The following is a 21,410-nucleotide window of genomic DNA, read 5'->3' as shown; positions in this document are numbered from 1 at the left end:
TTTAAAGTGGCTAACACTGGTGTGTGATGCAGGAGCTACACCCGGGGAGGGGACGGGGCTCTGACTGGCTAACTGACAGACACTTTGCAGAAACAACAGGTCAAACACAACAATAGTGATCTTTATGATATTATAAAAAGTAAAAGAGGTTAAAAAGTTGGTTGATTTTGAAACTATCGCTGTCCTGTGAGGGAGAGATGCTGAGCCGGTCAACGTGCAGCTCTACAATTAAGTCTACCCATTTTAAATAGTAAAGTAAAATGCAGTCCCTACTGAAAAATCCAGCTAAGACCAAGCTGCCCTGCTGAAAAAAACAGCATACCAGCAAGACCAGCATATGTTGTGTTTTGGTGCTGGTCTGCTAGTGAACACCAGCTAAACCAGCATCAAACCAGCATCAGCACCAGCATTAGCACCAGCTAAACCAGCAACAAACCAGCATTAGCACCAGCTAAACCAGCATTAGTACCAGCATCCCATGCTGGTCATACCAGCATATGTTGTGTTTTGGTGCTGGTATGCTGTGACCACCAGCTAAACCAGCATAGACCAGCATAATTCCCATGCTGGTCCATGCTGGTTTAATGCTGTTTTTTTCAGCAGGGTGGTAGCTGGTTTTAGCTGATTTAAGGTGGCAGTAGCTGGTTTAAGTTGGTCCTACCAGCTTGGACTAGCTTGGTTTTCCAGCCTGACTAACTAAGTCCAGCTAGACAGCTTAAAAAGTGACCAAAACACAGCTAGACCAGCTTGCTACACCAGCAAAATCAAGCTGGGAAACCAGCTAAAACCAGCTCACCAGCTTAGCTGGATTTTTCAGTCGGGGTAGGCATCAGTAGGTATTATTTTAGTTGATTAAGGGTTCAGTCACACCAAAAGCGCTTTAAACGCTTGCAAACGCAAGGCGCGACGCACTGCCTTTTTTAAAAAAAGAGCAGTGCGACGCGGCTTTTCATATTGCTAAGCAACCACCAAGTCAGCTGTCTTGTCATTCAAATATTGAAGCGTGAGCACTCTTTTGCTGTTAACTGTCATATTAGCAGAAACTTTAAAAAGAGGACGCTTGCTCTGACCTTGTTTGAGGGTGAGAGGTGCACAAACACGCAGGAGAGAGTGAGCGAGTGGAGTCCGGTTCTTCAAAGCAACTGTAAACTTCCCTCACCACAACGTAAGGCCCGCCTCTCCCCTCATTCGATTGGACGATGGAAAGCTGCGAATGACGTCGGGCGCTTCTCCGCTCTCAGCGCTCCTTCAAAAATGCGTGCGTGGCAGGCGGCAAAAAACCGCAAGGCGCTCGGCGCGCATAAACAGCGCGCATACGCGCCCTGCCCATAGAAGATCATTCAAAAAAGGCGCCTGCAACTGCCATAAACGCTTTTGGTGTGACTGGCCCCTTAGTCATGTAATATGCAATACATCGCCCTCAAGTTTTTTTTAAAACCCATTTATTTTTCAAAACTTTTACTAATCATTAATATTGTTTATTTTATAGTGTTTTTTATAGTGCTTTATTTTTCCTTGTTTTACGATGTACAGCACTTTGGTCAGTCACAAGATGTGCTATAAAATAAAGAACTAGAAGAAGAGAGGAGCATTTAAGACAGTATGTGAGATGTGGGACAGGAACGTGAGAAAAGCAGAGAGGGGTTTGCTCTTTTTGCGGTTTTTAAAGTTATCTTGAAGATTTACAGTGATCTCAGTTGCATAGCAGCCACATGAGCTCACAATTCTGTCCAGTCTTTGTGTCAAACTGTCAGTGTGTACTTGTGTAATCAAAGAGTCCAGATAGAGTGCTTTTTAATAACATTTTTAAACAAGACAGTGTTTGTGTTCGAAAAAGTGTACTCTGGCACTAATGACCATTTAAACCGGAGTGGATCTGTCATGTTGTCTTGCATGAGGAAACTTTTTTTTTTATATTAAGTGGTAGATATGTCCATAATGTGCAGGATATTCTGCAGAATGTTAAATGAATTTGGGTGAAGTAAATTAGTTGAAGGAATAAAGGGTTAAAGGATTTAACTGGATTACACTCATTCTGAGGAGATTCTCTGTAAAGTGAACCCACCTTACATGAACTGACAAAACATAGCACAGGGAGGAATGACAGTTTTATAAATGATTACAAGTAAAAAAAAATATGAATCAAGAAAAATAATTAACATTGTAGTTGCTTTTCAATGCTGTAGGCAACTGCAGGAATCAAAGGGTCTGAAAAAAAGGTTTGGTTGCAGTTTTTCTTTTAGATGGGTATAACATGGTTTGGTTTGATTTCAATGAAGTATTTCTATTCAGATGAGAATATAGGCTGTGCACATTCATGTCTTTTTGAAGAATGCATGGTTTTGGAAAGCACTCTGAAACAAGGGTGGGATTTTACACTTTCAAAACTTGCTTGCTATTACTAGCCTCCGAAATCTCCAAAATTGCTACCTTTAACACACCATCATCAATTATCAGCTAAAACATTGGCGGAAGTTGCAGTTTAATGAAATACCATGCACTAATATGTAGTGTCACTGTGTCCGCTAATTTTTTTGCACTTTCCTCTTTCTAGTTGGTTGTGAATGGAGAATAAGGCAATGTACCTAACCACTAACACCAATGAAGATAACAGGGATAACAGCTCTTTGTATGAGGAAGGCTATGATGGGATGAATCTATCAAAACTCAACCTCTGTGAAGAAGGTAAAGATGACTTGTTTTTATAGATTCACTGCAAAAAAATGACTTTCTTATTTAGTATTTGTGTCTTGTTTTCAGTACAAATATCTAAAAATTCTTAAATTACAATGTATTTCTTGATGAGCAAAATGAAAATAAGTTTTTAGACCAAAAATATACAATATAAGTGAATTTGTGCTTAAAACAAGCCAAAATATCTGCCAATGGAGTTTACATTTTTCTTAAAAACTTAATTCAAGATCATTTTTAGTTAGCGTTCATTCATTTAAATGTAAAACTCATTCCACTAGCAGTTAATCAGTCATGCACCTACATTTACAGTCTGGAGACGCTACTGGTTGTAATACCAATTTAGTGACAACCCAAACTCTACTGCAGTATGTACACAATCAGACAGAAGTTTATGCTCACATTTGATTCATATTTTTCTGCATTTTAGAATAACAGAAATATCATAAAAATCTGGAATAACACCTGTGTAACTGTGGGATTCATGTTTAGACTAAAGGCAATCCAAAATTCAAACATAACACTTGTTATATTTTCACATCTACAAAGTAGCCAGTTAAAAACAGTATTGAAGGAACTTGCAGTATTGTTGCACAGACACTACATCACTTACTGTACACTGTAAAAAAATTCAGTAGAAATTACAGTGTTACTTGCAGCTGGTTGCCGGTAATTTACCGTAGATTTACATATATGTTATTTACTGGCAACAGTTTGTTCAAAGGTAAATGAACATTAAACATTAACAAGTCTTTGTCTTTACAGAATAAAACTATAAAATAACAGTCTCATGCAAAGCATTCTGGGAACCATAAATCCTCATCAACCTTTTTTTGTTTCCCAGAATGCTTTGCTTGAGGCTGTTATTTTAGTTTTATTCTGTAAAGATAAAGACTTACTAATGTTTAATGTTCATTTAACTTTGAACAAACTGTAAATCTACGGTAAGTTACCGGCAACCAGCTGCAAGTAACTGTAATTTCTACGGAATTGTTTTTACATTTACAAAGTTTTAATACATTTATAGCTTTCTGTTAAAATGATTAATATGCTGCAACAATTTGATTTTTTTTACAAATCCCCGTTATTCAGCTGTGTCTTTGATAAACTCACTCTTGCTGTGCTTTTCATTTCCTCTCTCATCCTCATAAATATAAGAAACATGAAAAATATTTTTGATGTAAAGATTTCTCTCCTTAGCTCCCGATGCAAATTCTGCTTGTTTTTAGTTGATCAGTGTTTGTCTTTTACAGTAGGTTCAGCTCAACACAAAAGAAAGGCAGATAATTGCTGTGGTCAGTTGGACACCTTTACCGCAATCAAATATGCCATTGTGTCCCTTTACATTCTTCTGCTGCTCACTATATTTGGCCTCTTCGTAGCAGGTAGGCATATTTACTTTCTCATTGTCTTTTTTTATCTTTTACTTCTACCAAATGTCTCTGTGGCATATTATTTTACACTAAGGATGTGTTAATATTTTACACATCTTTTTGTCTAATTTACACAACATTGTGTAATTTTAACACATTATGTGTCATTTTGTGTTGGTTTTGTGTTAAAAGTAACACAAAATGTGTTGCTTCAATAATAACACAAAGATGGGTGAATTGTGGGACAACGCATTTAGTGTGTTGTCCCAGAATCAACACTAATGTGTTGTTTTTAACACATCCGTTCTAAGAGTGTATCATTATCTTAGTATAATGCCTGATAAGGTGCGGTTTATGAGCACTAATGGCTGCTTTGTTAACAGGGTGACCCTGGTAATCGCCGTAAAAGCGCCATGTACTGTCAGAGAGTGAATTTGATCTTTTCTAAGGTGTTTTGTTTTATTTAGCCTCATTTTACAAAGCTTAAGTAAGACCATTTTTTTCTTTCTTTTATTACTTTCCTGAAATTATAGAAAAATTACAATTATGACATATACATTATTGAACAATTACATCCAAAATAAAACAACTTCTGATGTCACAAGTTTGTTGCATCTTTGATTAGTATGTTTAAAGGCGCTCTATGCATTTTCCATTTTTGTCAAACAGCGACCCCTAGAGTTGTTGGGGAATACTTGAGACTGTCGTAATTTCCCACCCCCACTCTGTACACCTCCGAAAATAATGACCAGGTAATGTTTTTACAATTTCATACAAATATTAGACTACTGCATAGTCTACTAATCCACTGATGATGGTAATAGGATAATAAGAAGTTTATTCCAAGTGTAGAGTAGGCCTATAATAATAAAGTAGCCTACCGCGTTTGCTGGCTTATAACGTTTTTACATGATTGCAGCTAAATCACAAGTAAACAGTTTATAGTCTATGTCTATTGTATTATTTCATTTGTGTTTTTTATTGTAATGTAAACATTACAAAATGCCATGACAAAGTTAATTGTGTACGTAGCATTATTTCATAACATTGGCCATTATAATGTCACTATACATGATTGCTATTTATCATAATAGTTTGCAAATTTAGCATGTTTACACCATTAACAACCTCTAGGCTTATTTATGTCCTGATCATTATGTGAGATATTGACAACTGTTGTCATGATAATCGCATGACATACTACAAGCAAGCGCAACAACATACAACATAGACCGCAAACAAGTTTACAAATAAGAGATTTACTTACTAGTCCATCAACAAGATCGCCAGATCAGCATCCCTGTTGCATCCAGTGCTGTCTTTTAGCTCACGCCAACGAGTAAAAGCCTGACCGAGTGGGACTCTTGTCCGGTTCCTAACGCGGTCAGATTCTCTTTTCCTTTTCCTACTTTTTCTGAATGCGCTTTCTTAACTTTTCCATCGTTGAGCATCACGTCTCAAATTTGTGCGTGCAGTTGTTGTTTAAAGGCTTGTTCGACTTCATGCGGTGCTGAAAGAACCGACAGCTGGATGACGTCAATGTACCGCGAGAATGATCCGAGACAGAGGAAGTTGAACAAGCCTAACGTGTGTGACGTCATTGTCGTGATTCTCGTGAGATTTGTCAGGGTCGCTCCTCTCAAGCTTGCATTGCTGGTTTTGCTAGCGGCGTCCTACCCGAGCTTCAACAGGAGGATGATTCGCCCTACTATGACTTTGTTTACCACCAAAATAACTTTAAAGCTGTTATATTAAGGTAAATAACTGCATAGTGTGTCTTTACGATGAATTTGTTGCTTCAAAGTTTAAATAGCTACAGATTGTTTTTAAGGCCTTTTAATAAGCAAATGAACATCTTGTTCACATACTTTTTCAGTCTTTCTTATTTGTTGCTTAAACAAAGAAAAAATCTGGCAATCAGAATCACCCATTTGCTTGAAATCGCCAATCGGCCATGAAAAATCATAATAGAAAGCATCTTAGAGCAAGTAGGGTGGCCAACTACTCCAGGCATATGATGTGCCAATACAGGCAAAATCCCCTCCAAACACTGCACCCCAGCCCATTCTTGAGGCACCTTTCGTCACAACTACACACCTTGAAACCTGTCCCATCAGGACTCCAGCCAGAAGAAACTGAAGATCTGTCAACGACCTTGGTAAAGACACAGGGAGACAGGGACAGACCAAAAGAGAGGACCTTGTCAACTCGGAACTGGCGAACAAACGTGACGGGATGGAGGGACTGCAGAGAGGAAGCAAGCGGTGAAATCTACATTGAGTCCTTATATCGCCTGTGCTGCTCACCAGGCCAACTGGCTGTGTATTTGCATAAGACAACACGCGCTGGGAAGCAGGCATGGACACTTCAGCCACAACCTACTAAGCAACATACTTTTGCAAAGATGGCCACAAAAGCTGCTTCGCCGACCCAAACACTTGAGACAGATCTCGTGCCTGCCAGTAGGAAAGAGATATCAGCCACATCCAAGGTCACAAAAACAGAATAATAGCTTTATAAAGATGAGATGCACACCCACAGGCAGAGCTCTTTGAAAAATAACTAGCTTTTTTAAACCATTTGGCTTAGCAGTCAAAGAGCCCATATCATGTATTTGTAAGAAATGATCCGCTCTGTGGAAAGTATATCCAGCAGTTTTTACACTACTGTAAGCGACAGCGAAACCTTTGAAGGCTCTGAAGAACAAAAGCTTGAGAATGGGATGCAAGATCAAGGTTTGAAGTTGAAGTTCAGAGAGGATAGACTCCCAAGGGGCACTAACCCTAACCCACTACTGCTGCTGTTACTGTTAATATCTGTGTGCATTTGTTAATTTCAGCGTGTTCATTTTTGTGTGCATTTGTGGATTTCACTGTGTGAATTTTTCGTGTGCATTTGTAGATTTCAGTGTGAATCTCCTGCATGCATTTGTGAACTACGGTGCACATGTGTGTACTTTTGCGTGCATTTGTGAAAGTTTTTGATACTGTTTTCACTCCATAATATATATATATATATGTTAGTATATATTAGTATATATTATATATATTAGTTCTCATCGACCCGAAACAACTTTCACACTGACACCCATTACGTCTGCCCAACCCTCAACATAATGCATAGACATTAAAGATGCTAAATTGCGAAGTGTCTCATATCTACTGCATAGATTGTCAAATTGTGCTCAAACTTGGCTTGTTTGTTTGGTGTTTGGAACACTTTGAAATAGTCTGCATATTTTACAATTTTACAATGAAATGGCTGCCGCTGGAGAATTCAGATGTGTGGATTCTGACATTGAGTCTGTTCTAAAAGATATCGACAGAGCATTGATTTAAAAAGAGGAACAGAGAAACGCGATCAAGGCATTTGTTTTTGTTTTCGCCGTCATTCCTACGGGATTCGGCAAAAGTTGGTTGCACTTATGGAGGACAAAGTTAAAGAAGCAACTGAAATGGGTATCACGCCGATGCAACTCGGCGTGCACGACGAGATGGATATAATTAGCGGTCGTTGCCAGCTTCTTTTCGGAAGCCCGGAATCGTGGAGGGACATGCTAGGCTCCGATATTTTTCAAGCCAAAGTAATGGGTAGCTATCGTCGTGGATCACCTAACGTACAAATGGTAAGAGATAGTCTTACTGTATGACTTAGTAAATACTTAATGTTGTGATATAAATGAAATGTTGTAAACATTATAGGTGTTGATGTACGTTCGCTAACTCAGACTTAGTATAATCACAATGATGTTAGTATCATTGTAGCGAAATAACTAGCAGTTCGGTCAGGCTGCAAAAGACGACATTTCAACATACGTCACACACTCCGTTGCTCTGATTGGTCATAGGTCTATCCAATTGAGTGGAGAGGCATTTTTCGGTTGAGACACGCCTCATAATTATAGCTCAATGGAGCAGTATCAGACTCAAATTCTGACTAGAATTGAGTATGACAACGTCAGGCTAGTGAAAATGTAGAAACGGCTGATGTCTTGTCCATGTTAAATAGTGTTACCATAGTAACGCATCAAACATTAACCGTGGGTTTACAACAGACGAGTTCAACGAGTTGCGAATAGATTACATACAAAGTCAATGCAAAGACGCGATCAGACACATCCTCGCGTGGGGCGATGCGAATGATGCGATATGGACAGCGCGTTTACAGGGAAAGCACGTGCTATTCGCCTCAAGCGCATCTTTGCCCAAGTTAAAGATATTCAACTTGAGCGAAAAATTCGCATGACACGAAGTTAAATCCCACGAGAGCGAGTAACATGATGCCCCACGTTTGGGGTGTATGTAGCATAAGACTATATACAGATGTTTTTGAGGCTCTTGGTATGCTTTAAATATGCTTTTAAAGCGTAACTAAACCCCTGGTCAGAGCCTGACTCCACCCACTGGCAAAATTTAAAAAATGCAAGAAAAGTGGGCAGATCCCAACGGAGATAGAGGGGACGAACTAAGCTCATACAGCATGTGGTAAGATCGTAACAAGGGCGTGGTGAGCTTGAACCTGCTTACGTCACGAGTTACTTTTTGGACCCAACATCCAATAGGAAAATTAAACTGCAGTAGCCACCGTTCAACCTGAAGAGGGCAGCACTCAGACGTTTTTACACCATATATTGTAGTATTGAAACACTTTATATTCAAATGTCAAAAAACTTACTAAAATCAATCCACAGCACTAATAAAGCTTCATTCTTACATATCATTAACTAAAAAAAGTTGGTTAAGGGTTTAGTTACTCTTTAAGTATTTGGCACACACCTCAAAGTTGTTGTTTATAATGCTACATACACACCAAATGCGTGGCATCGCGTTGCTCACTCTAGATTACTCGTGGGATTTAACTTTGTGTCATGCTAATTTTTCACTTGAGTTTAATATTTTCAACTTGCAAGAAGGCGCGTTTGAGGTGAATAGCACGTGTTTTTGCGGCAATCGCACCGCCCAATTCTGATTGTGTCTTTGCATTGACTTTGTATGTAATTTACTCGCGCAAATCGTTGAACTCGCGTTTGGTGTGTATGTCCTATTAGGCATGGACAAGTTTAGATATGGGTGTGACTATTGTGGGTCCAACTGGCAACAGGGGCTGTTTCTCAATGTCAAGGATAATTCATTAGCAGGACTAGTCCTTACAAGTCACTTCCTTTAGAGGCTAGGTGAGGCTCCTCTTAAAGAGAACACGCCCAGATTTTGGGAATTTAGGTTATTTACCATATCCCCCAGAGTTAGATAAGTCCATACATACCTTTCTCATCTCCGTGCGTGCTGTAACTCTGTCTGACGCAGCCCCCGCTAGCTTAGCTTAGCACAAAGTCTGGAAGTAAATGGCTCCAGCCAGAGGTGTGGACTCGAGTCAGACTCGAGTCATGAATTTGATGACTTCAGACTCGACTCGACAAAATGTACAAAGACTTGCAACTCGACTTGGACTTGAACATCAATGACTCGTGACTTCACTTGGACTTGCACCTTATGACTCGAGAAGACTTGTTACGTCACACGAAAACCTGGGTTTTTTTTTCACACGGCCGCGCCGCTCTCAGTGTATCTGCATCTGTGAAAAAAATGTGCACAACCTGCATGCAGAGAGCACGCGCGCTGCCTGCACGACAGCCAATCACTGTAGTCCCACGTTGGTTTGGATGTTGGGACCGTACCAGCAGTACAGCTCAGCAGCTGGTGTAGTCTACGTGATACGCCTTATACCCACTAGTAATTGTCAAGGAATTCCGTATACCCACTAAAAATAGTGTGATGATGCGTAACAGCATGGTTTTGTGACATTTCAAACTCTTAGTCATAGTTAAGCACTGACCAGCATGCTACACTTGCTACTTTAGTGGGTTGAAATGCACATACATATTAGGCTATATATTTGGTGTGTTTGACTTCCTGCCGACTGCGCGATCCGATCGGCATATAAAATTACTATAGCGGCGCGAAAGTGACTGGAGCAGACCGATGTGGCACCAGAAGAACCCACAGGCGAGTGACAGCAAAGTACCGCGAGAGTGATTCCAGTTATCACATGGAGGAATCTGCTTTGAATCGCTCTCGCGGTACTTTGACATCACCAAGAGGTCTGCTTAGCGCCAAATGAAGTCGAACCTGCAGTGTAGCTGCTCACGCGACACTGTAAACAAACAATCCATGTGAAGTGAACGAGTGCTGCAACATAAAATCGGAGAGTTAACAACGCACATGTGAGTAAACAACATTTAAATCATCAGTCCAGTTTATTACTTTATCTGAAGGTAAGGCTCCAAATGCAATAAAATAAGCCCGTGTTTATGTCCTGATGGTTTTTAGCTGCCTTCAGCATGTTTGCTTGTGCTTCACAATGTTAAACTTTCCTTCTCTGTGTTCATTTATATATCTACGTTCAAGATGTATATGATCTTAAACTTCTGTTTGGTTTGGGTGTCTAATATTAGGCAATATGATAATCTTGTAACAATAATTAAGTAAAAGCCTATTTTCATTTTTAGACAATGCTTGTATTATATGCAAATAAGCTTTTTATATCAAAGACTATGCAAATTAGAGTTAATTGATGGTCATCTTAAATGTGTATTAAATAAAAACATTTACACCATTAAATTACACATGGTAATGTTATCAATCGTTGTCAGATAATAGCTATTGAAAGAGTGGATTTTTTTCTCCTTCAATGCATGTGTTAGCCCTGTTCATGTTCATACAAATTCAGTTTATGTGTTTATGAGTAAACTTTCAGAATGCTCTCAGTTACATGAATATCTATACTGTATGCATCTGTGAGTGTAGTGGTGCATATGGGGTGTCGCGCTGGGACGAGTGAGCATAAGGGTCAAAGGGAAAACAAAAATCTAGACTACACCACTGCAGCTAAGTCACTACATTGACATGGCAGAAGGACAGTATGCCCTTTTGTTTGGGCACTGAACAGTAAGACCATCCGAGTCTTGGCAGTGTCTGCTTCTAGTTCTCCAGTGGAACGAGTTTTCAGCCATGGTGGCATCATTCTGCGTCCCTATCGCGCACAAATAACTGACAGACTTTTGGCCAATTTGATCTTTTGCGAATGCAATGCAGTATAGGGGCCTCCCTCCACCTGTCCACAGCACGCATTTTATTTCTGTGGTAAGAGGACTTGAAATGACTCGAAACTAAAATGGTAGGACTTTGGACTCGAATTGAGACTTGTTGGCTTTGACTTGTGACTCGACTCGGGACTTGCCTCGTCTTTGACTCGACTTGACTCGGGACTCGAAAGCAAAGACTTGAGACTTACTTGTGACTTGGATAACAATGACTTTGTCCCACCTCTGGCTCCAGCTAGCTCCCAATAAGTGACAAAATAACGCGAACATTTTCCTATTTACATGTTGTGATTTGTATAGTCACACCGTGTACAAATAACAAGGTGATATGAGACACAGCGATCTTTTAACAGTATACGTACTGGGAACTATATTCTCTGATGACGAAGCACTGCTACTGGGCGGAGTGATTTGCTTGCAGCAACCGAGAAGCCCTCTGGTGAGAAGCAGAGAGTTCGGTCAGAGTTGTGCAAATTACTCCGCCCAAGTAGCAGTGCTTCGCCTTCTGAGAATATAGTTCCCAGTATGTATACTGTTAAAAGATCGCTGTGTCTCATATCACCTTGTTATTTGTACATGGTGTGACTATACAAATCACAACACATAAATAGGAAAATGTTCGCTTTATTTTGTCACTTATTGGGAGCCGTTTGCTAGCTGGAGCCATTCACTTCCAGTCTTTGTGCTAAGCTAAGCTTGCGAGGGCTGCGTCAGACAGAGTTACAGCACGCACGGAGATGAGAAAGGTATGTATGGACTTATCTAACTCTGGGGGATACGGTGAATAAGCTAAATTCCCAAAATCTGGGCGTGTTCCTTTAAGCATTCAGAGAACACATAAATGGAACAGGCTAGCAAGTGCACGTCATTGCGTCAATGAAAGGTGTGCTTTCGGTGCTGCACGCATAGGATTGTGGGTGAAGAGCGCGAAGGATACACATATGCATTCTTTCCTGTATATGGGATATTTCTCGAACGAAGGACTCAGTCCTTGGCTGAAATTCAGAGAATCCTCGACATTGGAACAGTCCTACGATGGACGTTCTGGCTTTCAAGGATTCTTCCTTGACATTGAGAAACGGCTAGGGAGTGTAACACCACTTGGTCCCACCATGAAGTTTTCCTATTGTGCCATATTATTACTTTGTCTTCTAAGCAAAAACTTTTGATTCTCATCAACATAATGTCAGTATTTAATTTATTTTTGTTGCCGCTTATGCTGGTCTTAGCTGGATTTTTCAGTAGGGGTAATAAGAGAGGTTTGGTGGTCAGTGACTGCATTGCTGTCTGGCCTGGAGTTGGTAGCATTTTCTTAGCTGTTTAAACACCAAAAGCGAAGCAGATATTCGCATTGTGTTCCGCACTCTGTATTGGTTGCGGGATATACATTTTTTTGTTCGCCTCGCCTGCATGAATAAAAACATTGGGTTATGAGGAGTGGCTTCACCCCACACCATAAACCACAACAACAACATTTTTTTCTTAATATTTTTTCTGTTATGAAGACAAATACTATTGCTGGTGTGTATCTGTTGTGGAAGTCCCAAATATGCCGGATAGCAGTGCTACACATAAATAAACATTTACCTTGTTTTGCTTGCTTTTAAATGTAGTTTGTATGTTATACACCTCATCACACTAAAGGAAAGGACATTTTCTTACTGCTTACTGGTTCTTTTCTCAGCGTTCAAGTCATTCAACCTTTTCACTGCTTTTAATTTTCTCCTCATGCTCCACATTGCAATTGTGTTGGCTGTCACAGCAAAAGGTCATCTGTCTTTTCTGATGAAATATCTCTCTAATAACCCTGCTGGAAGTTTCTTCCTCTCTACTCTTTTCTTTTGCTCTCCACCTTAAGCTTTTCATCACTTCTCCCCACTTTATCTTTTTATGTTTTTTTCTCTCTTTTCATCTCCACTCTCATCTTTTATCTCCTATCTTGTCCAGTCCGCTCTTCTTTCCACTTTATTCTCTGTTTTTATGTTCTACTCTATTTTCATCACTTTTCCTATCAGCTTTAATCAGAGGGATTATAGCTTTAATAATGAAACGTCAGTTTAAGAACACAGTACAGAACACATGGGACGGGCTCAACCCGGTCATGAGTCGCAGGCAGTAAGTAAAACTGCAACAAATGTCTGTGTTTGGCAGTTAGCGCGTATGTAAGGAATAATTGATGACGGGCCATTGAATTATAAGAAAATAAGGTGCAATGCGGCACGACGCGAAGCGGGTGTGCATTATTTTCAGCTTATACCACGGGTCTGTTGAATGCTGCATTCTGATTGGCTGAGAAATGTTCTATGGGTGTTGATTATTTTTCTGTAAACCGCACACCTAACTTGTCAAATGTCTTAAAAATAGGCACCAGAGCAATGTTTGTGGTAACCATGGTATAAGCGGAATAATTTACTCCAGTCCTTTGAATTATTTGAAAATAATTTGAAAAAATTTACTTCCACAACAAATCCAGAACACCCATGGCCGGCCATACGCCGGAGTAAGTAAGTGAGTAAGTCGTGTCAGCTTTTGATGCCAAAACCATTTGGCCTGATGTTTATGAGCTTTAGTTCACTTTCTCTATCAGTACATTATGTGAGGAAAATGTAGCGTGTTCTCTCAGTATGATTTAAAATGGTAGTCCCCAGTAGTAGTATATGTATGCTACTGTATTCTGTAGTATTAATAATGTTAGTTGAATATTAGTTGATAAACTATGTATACAGTATATATTAAGGTTCAAAAACACTTTTACCACAGTTTACTATAGTAAATACTAAAGCATACTAAAATACTAAAGCAGTATATTTTCATGTGGGCATGTATTGCAAATAACTACACATATTATAAAAATAGTTTTATTACAGTCAGTTTGTTATCCCTATAAATCCAGATTAGACCAGCATAAGCTGGTGAGCTGGTTTTAGCTAGTCTCGCAGCTTGGTTTTAACTGGTATTGCTGGTGTAGCAAGCTGGTCTACCTGTGTTTTGCTCACTTTTTAAGCTGGTCTAGCTGGACTTTGCTGGTCAGGCTGGAAGACCAGCTGACCCACCAGCTTGATCAGCTTTGCCAGGCTGGGAGGAGGACCAGCTTAGACCAGCTACTGCCACCTTAAACCAACTTAAACCAGCTACCAGCTTATGCTCGTCTTTGTTGGATTGTTCAGTAGGGATAGTTTAGTCTTTGTTGTTTAGCTTTCCCTCATGTTTCATTGTCTGCACCTGTTGCTTTTTAAGTTAATCATCATCACCAGAACAATTCCAGGGTGGATTTGTCATGTTCCTTAAAGTAAGATTTGAAGTTCAAAACATTATTTAGGATTGTGGCCCAAACTGGTATTGCAATCACAAAACTTGTGGCTAAAACTGGTACTGCATTCACACAACTGGTGGCCAATACACAAAATGACAACATAAGCATCAGTTGAGGGCTGCAACTCCACTTTTTAAATGACAATATCCTGGCCAAACCACTGTTGTCAGTGATATAAGTATTTAAAATGAACATGATTTCCTAATGTCTATCTATATCAGGGTCATTTTATGATTAATTGATATAAATTGCTTACATACTGTTCCTTTAAGTAGTCTATCTGTTTTATAACTAATCTTCATTTATTAATATGACCATTCCAGGGTGGACAAAATAAGTTTGATTTTCGTTCCTGATACTGATATTAAAGTGGCCAGTCTTAAAGGATTAGTACATTTTCTTAAAAGAAAAATCCAGATAATTTACTCATCACCATGTCATCCAAAATGTTGATGTCTTTCTTTGTTCAGTCGAGAAGAAATTATGTTTTTTGAGGAAAATATTGCGGAATTTGTCTAATTTTGATGGACTTTGATAGAACCCAACATTTGGTGCTTGGCTCAACACTTGACGGTTTTTTTCAACGGAGTTTCAAAGGACTATAAACAATCCCAAACAAAGCATAAGGGTCTTGTCTAGCGAGACGATTGTCATTTTTTACAATAAAAATAACAAATATACACTTTTAAACCAGAACTTCTCGTCATGTAGATCCTGTCGTGATGCGCCAGGTGACCCCACGCAATACGTCATGACGTCATGACGTCAAGAGGTCACAGAGGACGAACGCGAAACTCCGCCCCAGTGTTTACAAGTGTTGAGAAAGAGGACCGTTCCTACGTTGCTGTATGTCAACTGATACTAATCAATGTCTTTGTGTCAGTTTATTGTTTAAAATGGTCCGCAAATGTCCTTTTTATATATGTAACACGTGACCTCTCTACGTCACTACGCATTTACGTTAGGTCATGCTGGACCGGACCTAGACGTAAAGTTGTGGTTTAAAAGTACATATTTTTTATTTTTCTTGTCAAAAATTACAATCGTTTTGCTAGATAAGACCCTTGTGCCTCGTTTGGGATTGTTTGTGGTCCTTTGGGACTCCGTTGAAAGGGACTGTTGGGTGTTGAGTTGAGTGTTGAATGTTGGGGTCTATTGGGGTCCATTGGAGTGAGAGGAATCCTGCAATGTTTTCCTCAAAAAACATAATTTCTTCTCGACTGAACAAAGAAAGACATCAACATTTTGGATGACATGGTGGTGAGTAAATTATCTGGATTTTTCTTTTAAGAAAATGGACTAATCCTTTAACAGTGTACAAGATTTGGCTCATCTTGATTCGATTTTTTTATTTCACCAAAGGGAAAAACATCAATGTCTGAATGAATGGGATGCATGTAGTACAATATATGCGCGTTAGTAAGACCTTACGGCAGATCACGATGGCCAAAACACGAAAAGTGGTACAGTAGGGAACAATTCTGAATTTAACCCATTTACTTAATATGCACAGAGATTATAACATCATTCACATGACATAATGATTAGCAGAATACAAGGAATGAGAAGTGGAAAACAACAAAGAAAAAGACAGAAAAATAAACTACAAAAAGTTGTATAAACACGTGCACAAAGAGCATTAGAATAAACATAACATTTTTGTCTTCTCTGCATCTTTGTTTTTTTATAGCTCACAGAGAGGTTTTAGCATGTTGTTGAGCAGTATATGGCTGATATTCTGAAAACACATGCCAGAATGCTACACGTGAGTTTAAATGAAATGCATGTTCAGAATTAAAGATTATTAACAACAGCAATATTTAATGTTGGCAGAATGGAACGGCTCTGGGCATAACTCTCCGTCTGTTCATGCAGCCTTTCCCCACCCATCTGGGAGCCAGGACAGTTTGAGCAGAATTGTATTTTAGGTATATTGTACAGCCAATCGGTTGTTATTAAAGAAAAAATAAATCTTGACAGGGTGGGTGAAGCGGAGGGATCTTGTTTCGAGATTTGTTGGTCACATACACAGTATGACATGCAGTGAAATGCTTGGTGCAACTACTCTCCACAGTTTACAATAACAATTTTACAGACCAGAAATGAAAAAAATGCTACGGTATAAAAGAGATTAATCATTGAGAAATGTACAAAATGTACAACACAATGGACCTAGGAAATTGTACCACCCTGTAGGGATGATTTGCGATAACAATCAGCTGGATGTACAAAATGTCCATTTATTACACAGACTTTGAGGGTAACGGGTAATTATTTCAACATGGGGTGAGTCCAAACGAGACCGGACCAAGTGTGTGTGTGGAGGGCGAGTCTTTATACAGTTGTATGGGTGATTGGTGACAGCTGGAGGTGATCAGTACTCTAGTGATTGGGATTGTTGCGGGTGTGGGGGGCGGAGTGAAGTGATTATCAAATATGTTATTTATTATGTAGTTATATTGAAATCATTTAAAAAGAATAAATTGCACCTGTCAAGATGTCAGCCGGATGAGGCTGTGTAATTCGTTTCAAATGGTTCTTAGGATTTCTTACATATATGTCACAATCTAAAAGAACATCAATGTGTGTCAAGAAGGAAAGGACACAATTCCAGATTGCATAATGGGATCGAATTTCAATGACCCTATACTGTAGGTGCAGTCAGGTGTGAAGGACTAGGCACTGAAGGCAGGTAATGAACACAGTGTGGCACAATTGAGCAGTAAATGGGAAGCTAAGAGAGGCACTATAATAGAATGTGCATCAACAAGCGTGTTGCTAATCTTCAGATGTGTTGCCATCTCTGGATGAGACTGAACAACAAGCACGATGGCGAAACACAAATGAGTATTAAACCAACAGCATGGTACTGAGCCATACAGGGTACGTCTTGCAACAAGCGGGTTACATATGTGGACAACATGGTGAGCTGCAGCAAGGATATCTTGAAGTAAATCAAAAATGCCATTTTGAGAATAATTACTATGCCATAATGAACGAAGCATGGCACAACTGAGCAGCCAATGCAGAGCTAAGAAAACAACTTAAATAGGGGGTTGTCTAGTATGCGTTGCATACCTACTGGTCGACATTGATCAGTTGCTCCTGATGCAATCATTTGATGCAAGCGTTGCCTGCCAGAATTGACGCAAGATGCTTGCTTTTATTCTCTCAGTATTTCAGAACAAAATAAACCTTGAGGAAGAAAGTCACAAAGCTGAAACTGTTCAGGATAAGACCAACGTAAAATAGAAATACCTGTATTACATAACATTGCAAACTCACTGTTTCTACATGCTTAGATTAAGCATTTAAATTACAATTTCATTGAATTACAAAGTGACAAGACATACATAAAAAACACATCAATAAAAGTGAATGTTATACAATAAATACTGTATGTTGGAAGTGCGGACTCATTTCTTTTGAGATTTACACAAGACAACAAATTTGTTGTATAAGGCAACGGTTCTTACCCATGTTTCTGGAGGACACAGTCTGGCACACCTGTTTCAGGTTTTCTTATTTCTATTGATGTTGAAACGGATGCGTTACATTAGAGAGAGGCATGTGTTTCAGCTGTTCCAGAGCATTTTTACCTCTTCAGTTAGAAATCGGCTTGTAGTTGATTCGTTTATGAAAGTTTTAAGATACAAATATTCTCTGTAATCCCATAATGGCATGAAATTATTGCACTCAAAATCATTAAAATACATGAGAGAGTGGGGCACCAACTAACACTTTTTCGTTTTGGCTCAATCATTCAAAAAACATTTGAGTTTGATTAAAGGCGGAGTGCACAATGTTTGAAAACGCTTTGGAAAAGGAGACGGGCCGACTACCAAAACACACTTATAGCCAATCAGCAGTAAGGAGCTTGTCTACTAACCGACATCCTTGCGGGGTTGCTTATGTGTGGGGCGGGTCTTTTAAAAGAAGATCCAGATTCTATTGGGGTAGGGGCGTGTTTGTTTGTGATTTCAAATATCAACATTGGCTTTCAAACATTGTGCACTCCCCCTTTAATTATATTTTTACTCAAGCAACACACACATCTCTGCTATTAATGAACATTTGAAGTTTGTTTCTACTTACCATTCTGAAGTGCAAACGTTACAACTTACCCCATAGGTGGGGTTAATTGTTACAGGCAGGGGGTTAGTTGTAACACTTCAAACATTTCAATACTATTTGTCTATATACTTGAAGTGGCTATTGTTTATCTGTCTTTAATATACAGGTATCCACACTGTATTCATTCATCCAGTCCTTTTCTAACAATAGTTCAATTATAAATGGATACAAAGAGAAAAAGCAGCACAATAATGACATTTTTTTTATATGTGACCCAGTCTGTAATAACTACAGTTTCAAAATCAAATTCTGAGATAATGAGCATCAAGTTTGATTTTAGCCATTCATTTCATTATGATTTTAATCGTTGACGTGACCTTATTCAATTAATATTAAAGATATGAACAAAAATAAATTTGACACACAATTTTTGATAAGACAGGCACATTTATTTTGTTGGCAGCACGCAATCATTAGTGTGTAGCCTATTTAAAACAACGGCAAGAATTATGCTAACGTTAGCGGTTTTCATATCGTAAGTGTTGAGGGGTTAACACAGCGTTACAATTAACCCCGCTGGGTCAAAATATTTTCAAGCCCACCAAAAAAGTTGCTAAGAGGTGCAGACATATTTCAAAATGATGCTATGTTTTAGTCAACAAGACACTGATTAACATGACATAGCATTGGTTTTGGTATCTTACACACCCAACTTAGAAACCGAAAATAAAACCATATAAAAAAACATACTTGCATGCCACCAAAACATTCGTTCCTCAATAACTCTGTAAAAACATTATACATTTCCAATAATTTGCAGGAGATTGTCTTTTGGCAGCATGAAAAAAATACTGGAAATACAAAACGCTCAACCTTGTGAAACCATGTAAACAGTCCGTGTTACATCTAACCCCGCGTTAGTTTTTGCCCCACGCACCCCTACCAACACAGCCATACAGTATAAAACTTTTCTAAAGATGGAAGCAGAAGATGATAGATACATGGCAAAAATCTGTTATGTTGATGCATGCTTTTCTGACATCTTTTCCTCTTCATCATTAGAGTACTGTTGTTTTGTGCGATGTGGGATTATGTTCTTTTGATCAGGCTTGGATCTACTGTGAATGTCAATAAGAAAAACAACACTTCATGAATCTCTTATTTCTGTCCTGTTCAGTGTCAAAATCCCAGGCTTTCTCAGAGAGGCAAACAACTTTGCTGGAGAATGTGACTCATCTGGGAGAGCAAGCTGAGACCTTGCAGAGATCTCTCAGCCAGCTTCCCTCTCAGAGCGATCTTCTGGAGAACATCTGGAAGCTAGAAACCCTCTTCAATAACCATAGTGAACAGCTGCAGCAACTAGGTAACCACAGAAAGCACAACAACATTTTCTTGTATGCTATTATCACTTACTATTCAAACCCTTTTTTAGTTAAAAACACATTCCCACAAGTTATACAATAAGAGCTTTCTTAAAACCAAAATTTTCTGGTAAAAATTGTACAATAAAAACAGTAAGTAATTGGCAGCACAGTTGCCAACAAGAAACTTGTTAAAATTGAAACAACAGTAAAATTGTCAAAAGCCACAGTTAATACATGTTTTTAATGTTTTATAGTGTAGAAATGTGGTCTTTGAAACATTAAAAGTAAAAACAAATAATGCAGTGTTCTTTCAAAATATGTATTTTCTTTATTTACAAATCAGCAAAAAAATCGGCAAATTAGATACTTGAACTTTAAATTTTAGCAATTTATTTAGTAATCTTTCTTTATAATTTGGTAAGTGTGAATATGAGCGTTGTGGCAATTGACCTCAAGGAAAGAATCCATAAAGACCTGGAGAATGAAACGGTCTTGTTTCAGAGTATTCATTTTGCCAGAATTACTCAGATTACACTTCATCATGGAAGGGTGCTCCAAGTCCTCGAGTAAAAGCTCTTTCAGCTTAGACCGGAACCTGTCAAACACCTGGTTAATCATAGCCAAAGTCTGGGCTTTTACTGCTTGTTCAGATTTTCACAAAATGTGAGGCGTTTCTGCATCAATCACCTGATATTAAGCAAACAACAAAGGTGAACACATACCCAAAAGTACAGCAAAATGCGCGCAAGTCTGCCTTAAAGGAATAGTCTACTCATTTTCAATATTAAACTATGTTATTACCTTAACTAAGAATTGTTGATACATCCCTCTGTCATCTGTGTGCGTGCACGTAAGCGCTGGAGTGCGCTGCGACACTTCGATAGCATTTAGCTTAGCCCCATTCATTCAATGGTATCAAACAGAGATAAAGTTAGAAGTGACCAAACACATCAACGTTTTTCCTATTTCAGACCACCAAACTTGCTCGTATAAATACTCGTCTTAAATAGGAAAAACGTTGATGTGTTTGGTCACTTCTAACTTTATCTCTAAATGGTACCATTGAATGAATGGGGCTAAGCTAAATGCTATCGAAGCGTCGCAGCGCGCTCCAGCGCTTACGTGCACGCACACAGATGATAGAGGGATGTATCAACAATTCTTAGTTAAGGTAATAACATATTTTAATATTGAAAATGAGTAGACTATTCCTTTTAAGGGCAGATTTTTTTTTTCAGAATACAAATTAAATTAAATCTAACTTTGCTAACTGAACAAATTTTAATTGAATTATATACAGCCGCGGATAAAAGATTAGGAAAGCATTTCATGAATATTTGTTTTCTGAATGTAGCATTTATAGATATGTGTTTGAGTAAAATTCTCTTTTTTCATTCTGTCATTTACCGACAACATTTCTGCCAAATTCCTAATAAAAATAATGTTTTTATTTGCATTTATTTGCAGAAATTTTAAACAACATTGCTGATGTTTGG

The 21,410-nt window shown here is 38.7% G+C and overlaps 1 protein-coding gene across 2 annotated transcripts in view; it reads left to right on the top strand.

Annotated features, from left to right (window-relative positions):
- The window catches only part of scara5 (scavenger receptor class A, member 5 (putative)), a 71,200-nt gene that overhangs the window by 5,159 nt on the left and 44,631 nt on the right, over positions 1–21,410 (top strand). For both annotated transcript variants that reach the window (XM_073855840.1, XM_073855841.1), the window contains exons 2-4: positions 2,555–2,685; positions 3,945–4,076; positions 19,728–19,913. In XM_073855840.1, the coding sequence (XP_073711941.1) occupies positions 2,565–2,685; positions 3,945–4,076; positions 19,728–19,913 (439 nt within the window). In that variant the 5' untranslated portion in view covers positions 2,555–2,564. The remainder of the gene's footprint in view (positions 1–2,554; positions 2,686–3,944; positions 4,077–19,727; positions 19,914–21,410) is intronic.

This window comes from Misgurnus anguillicaudatus, chromosome 18 (assembly GCF_027580225.2).
Source record: "Misgurnus anguillicaudatus chromosome 18, ASM2758022v2, whole genome shotgun sequence".
In the NCBI taxonomy this organism is placed as follows: Eukaryota; Metazoa; Chordata; class Actinopteri; order Cypriniformes; family Cobitidae; genus Misgurnus; species Misgurnus anguillicaudatus.
Note: the sequence above shows the minus strand (reverse complement) of the source record. Positions and strands in the feature narration are given on the sequence as shown.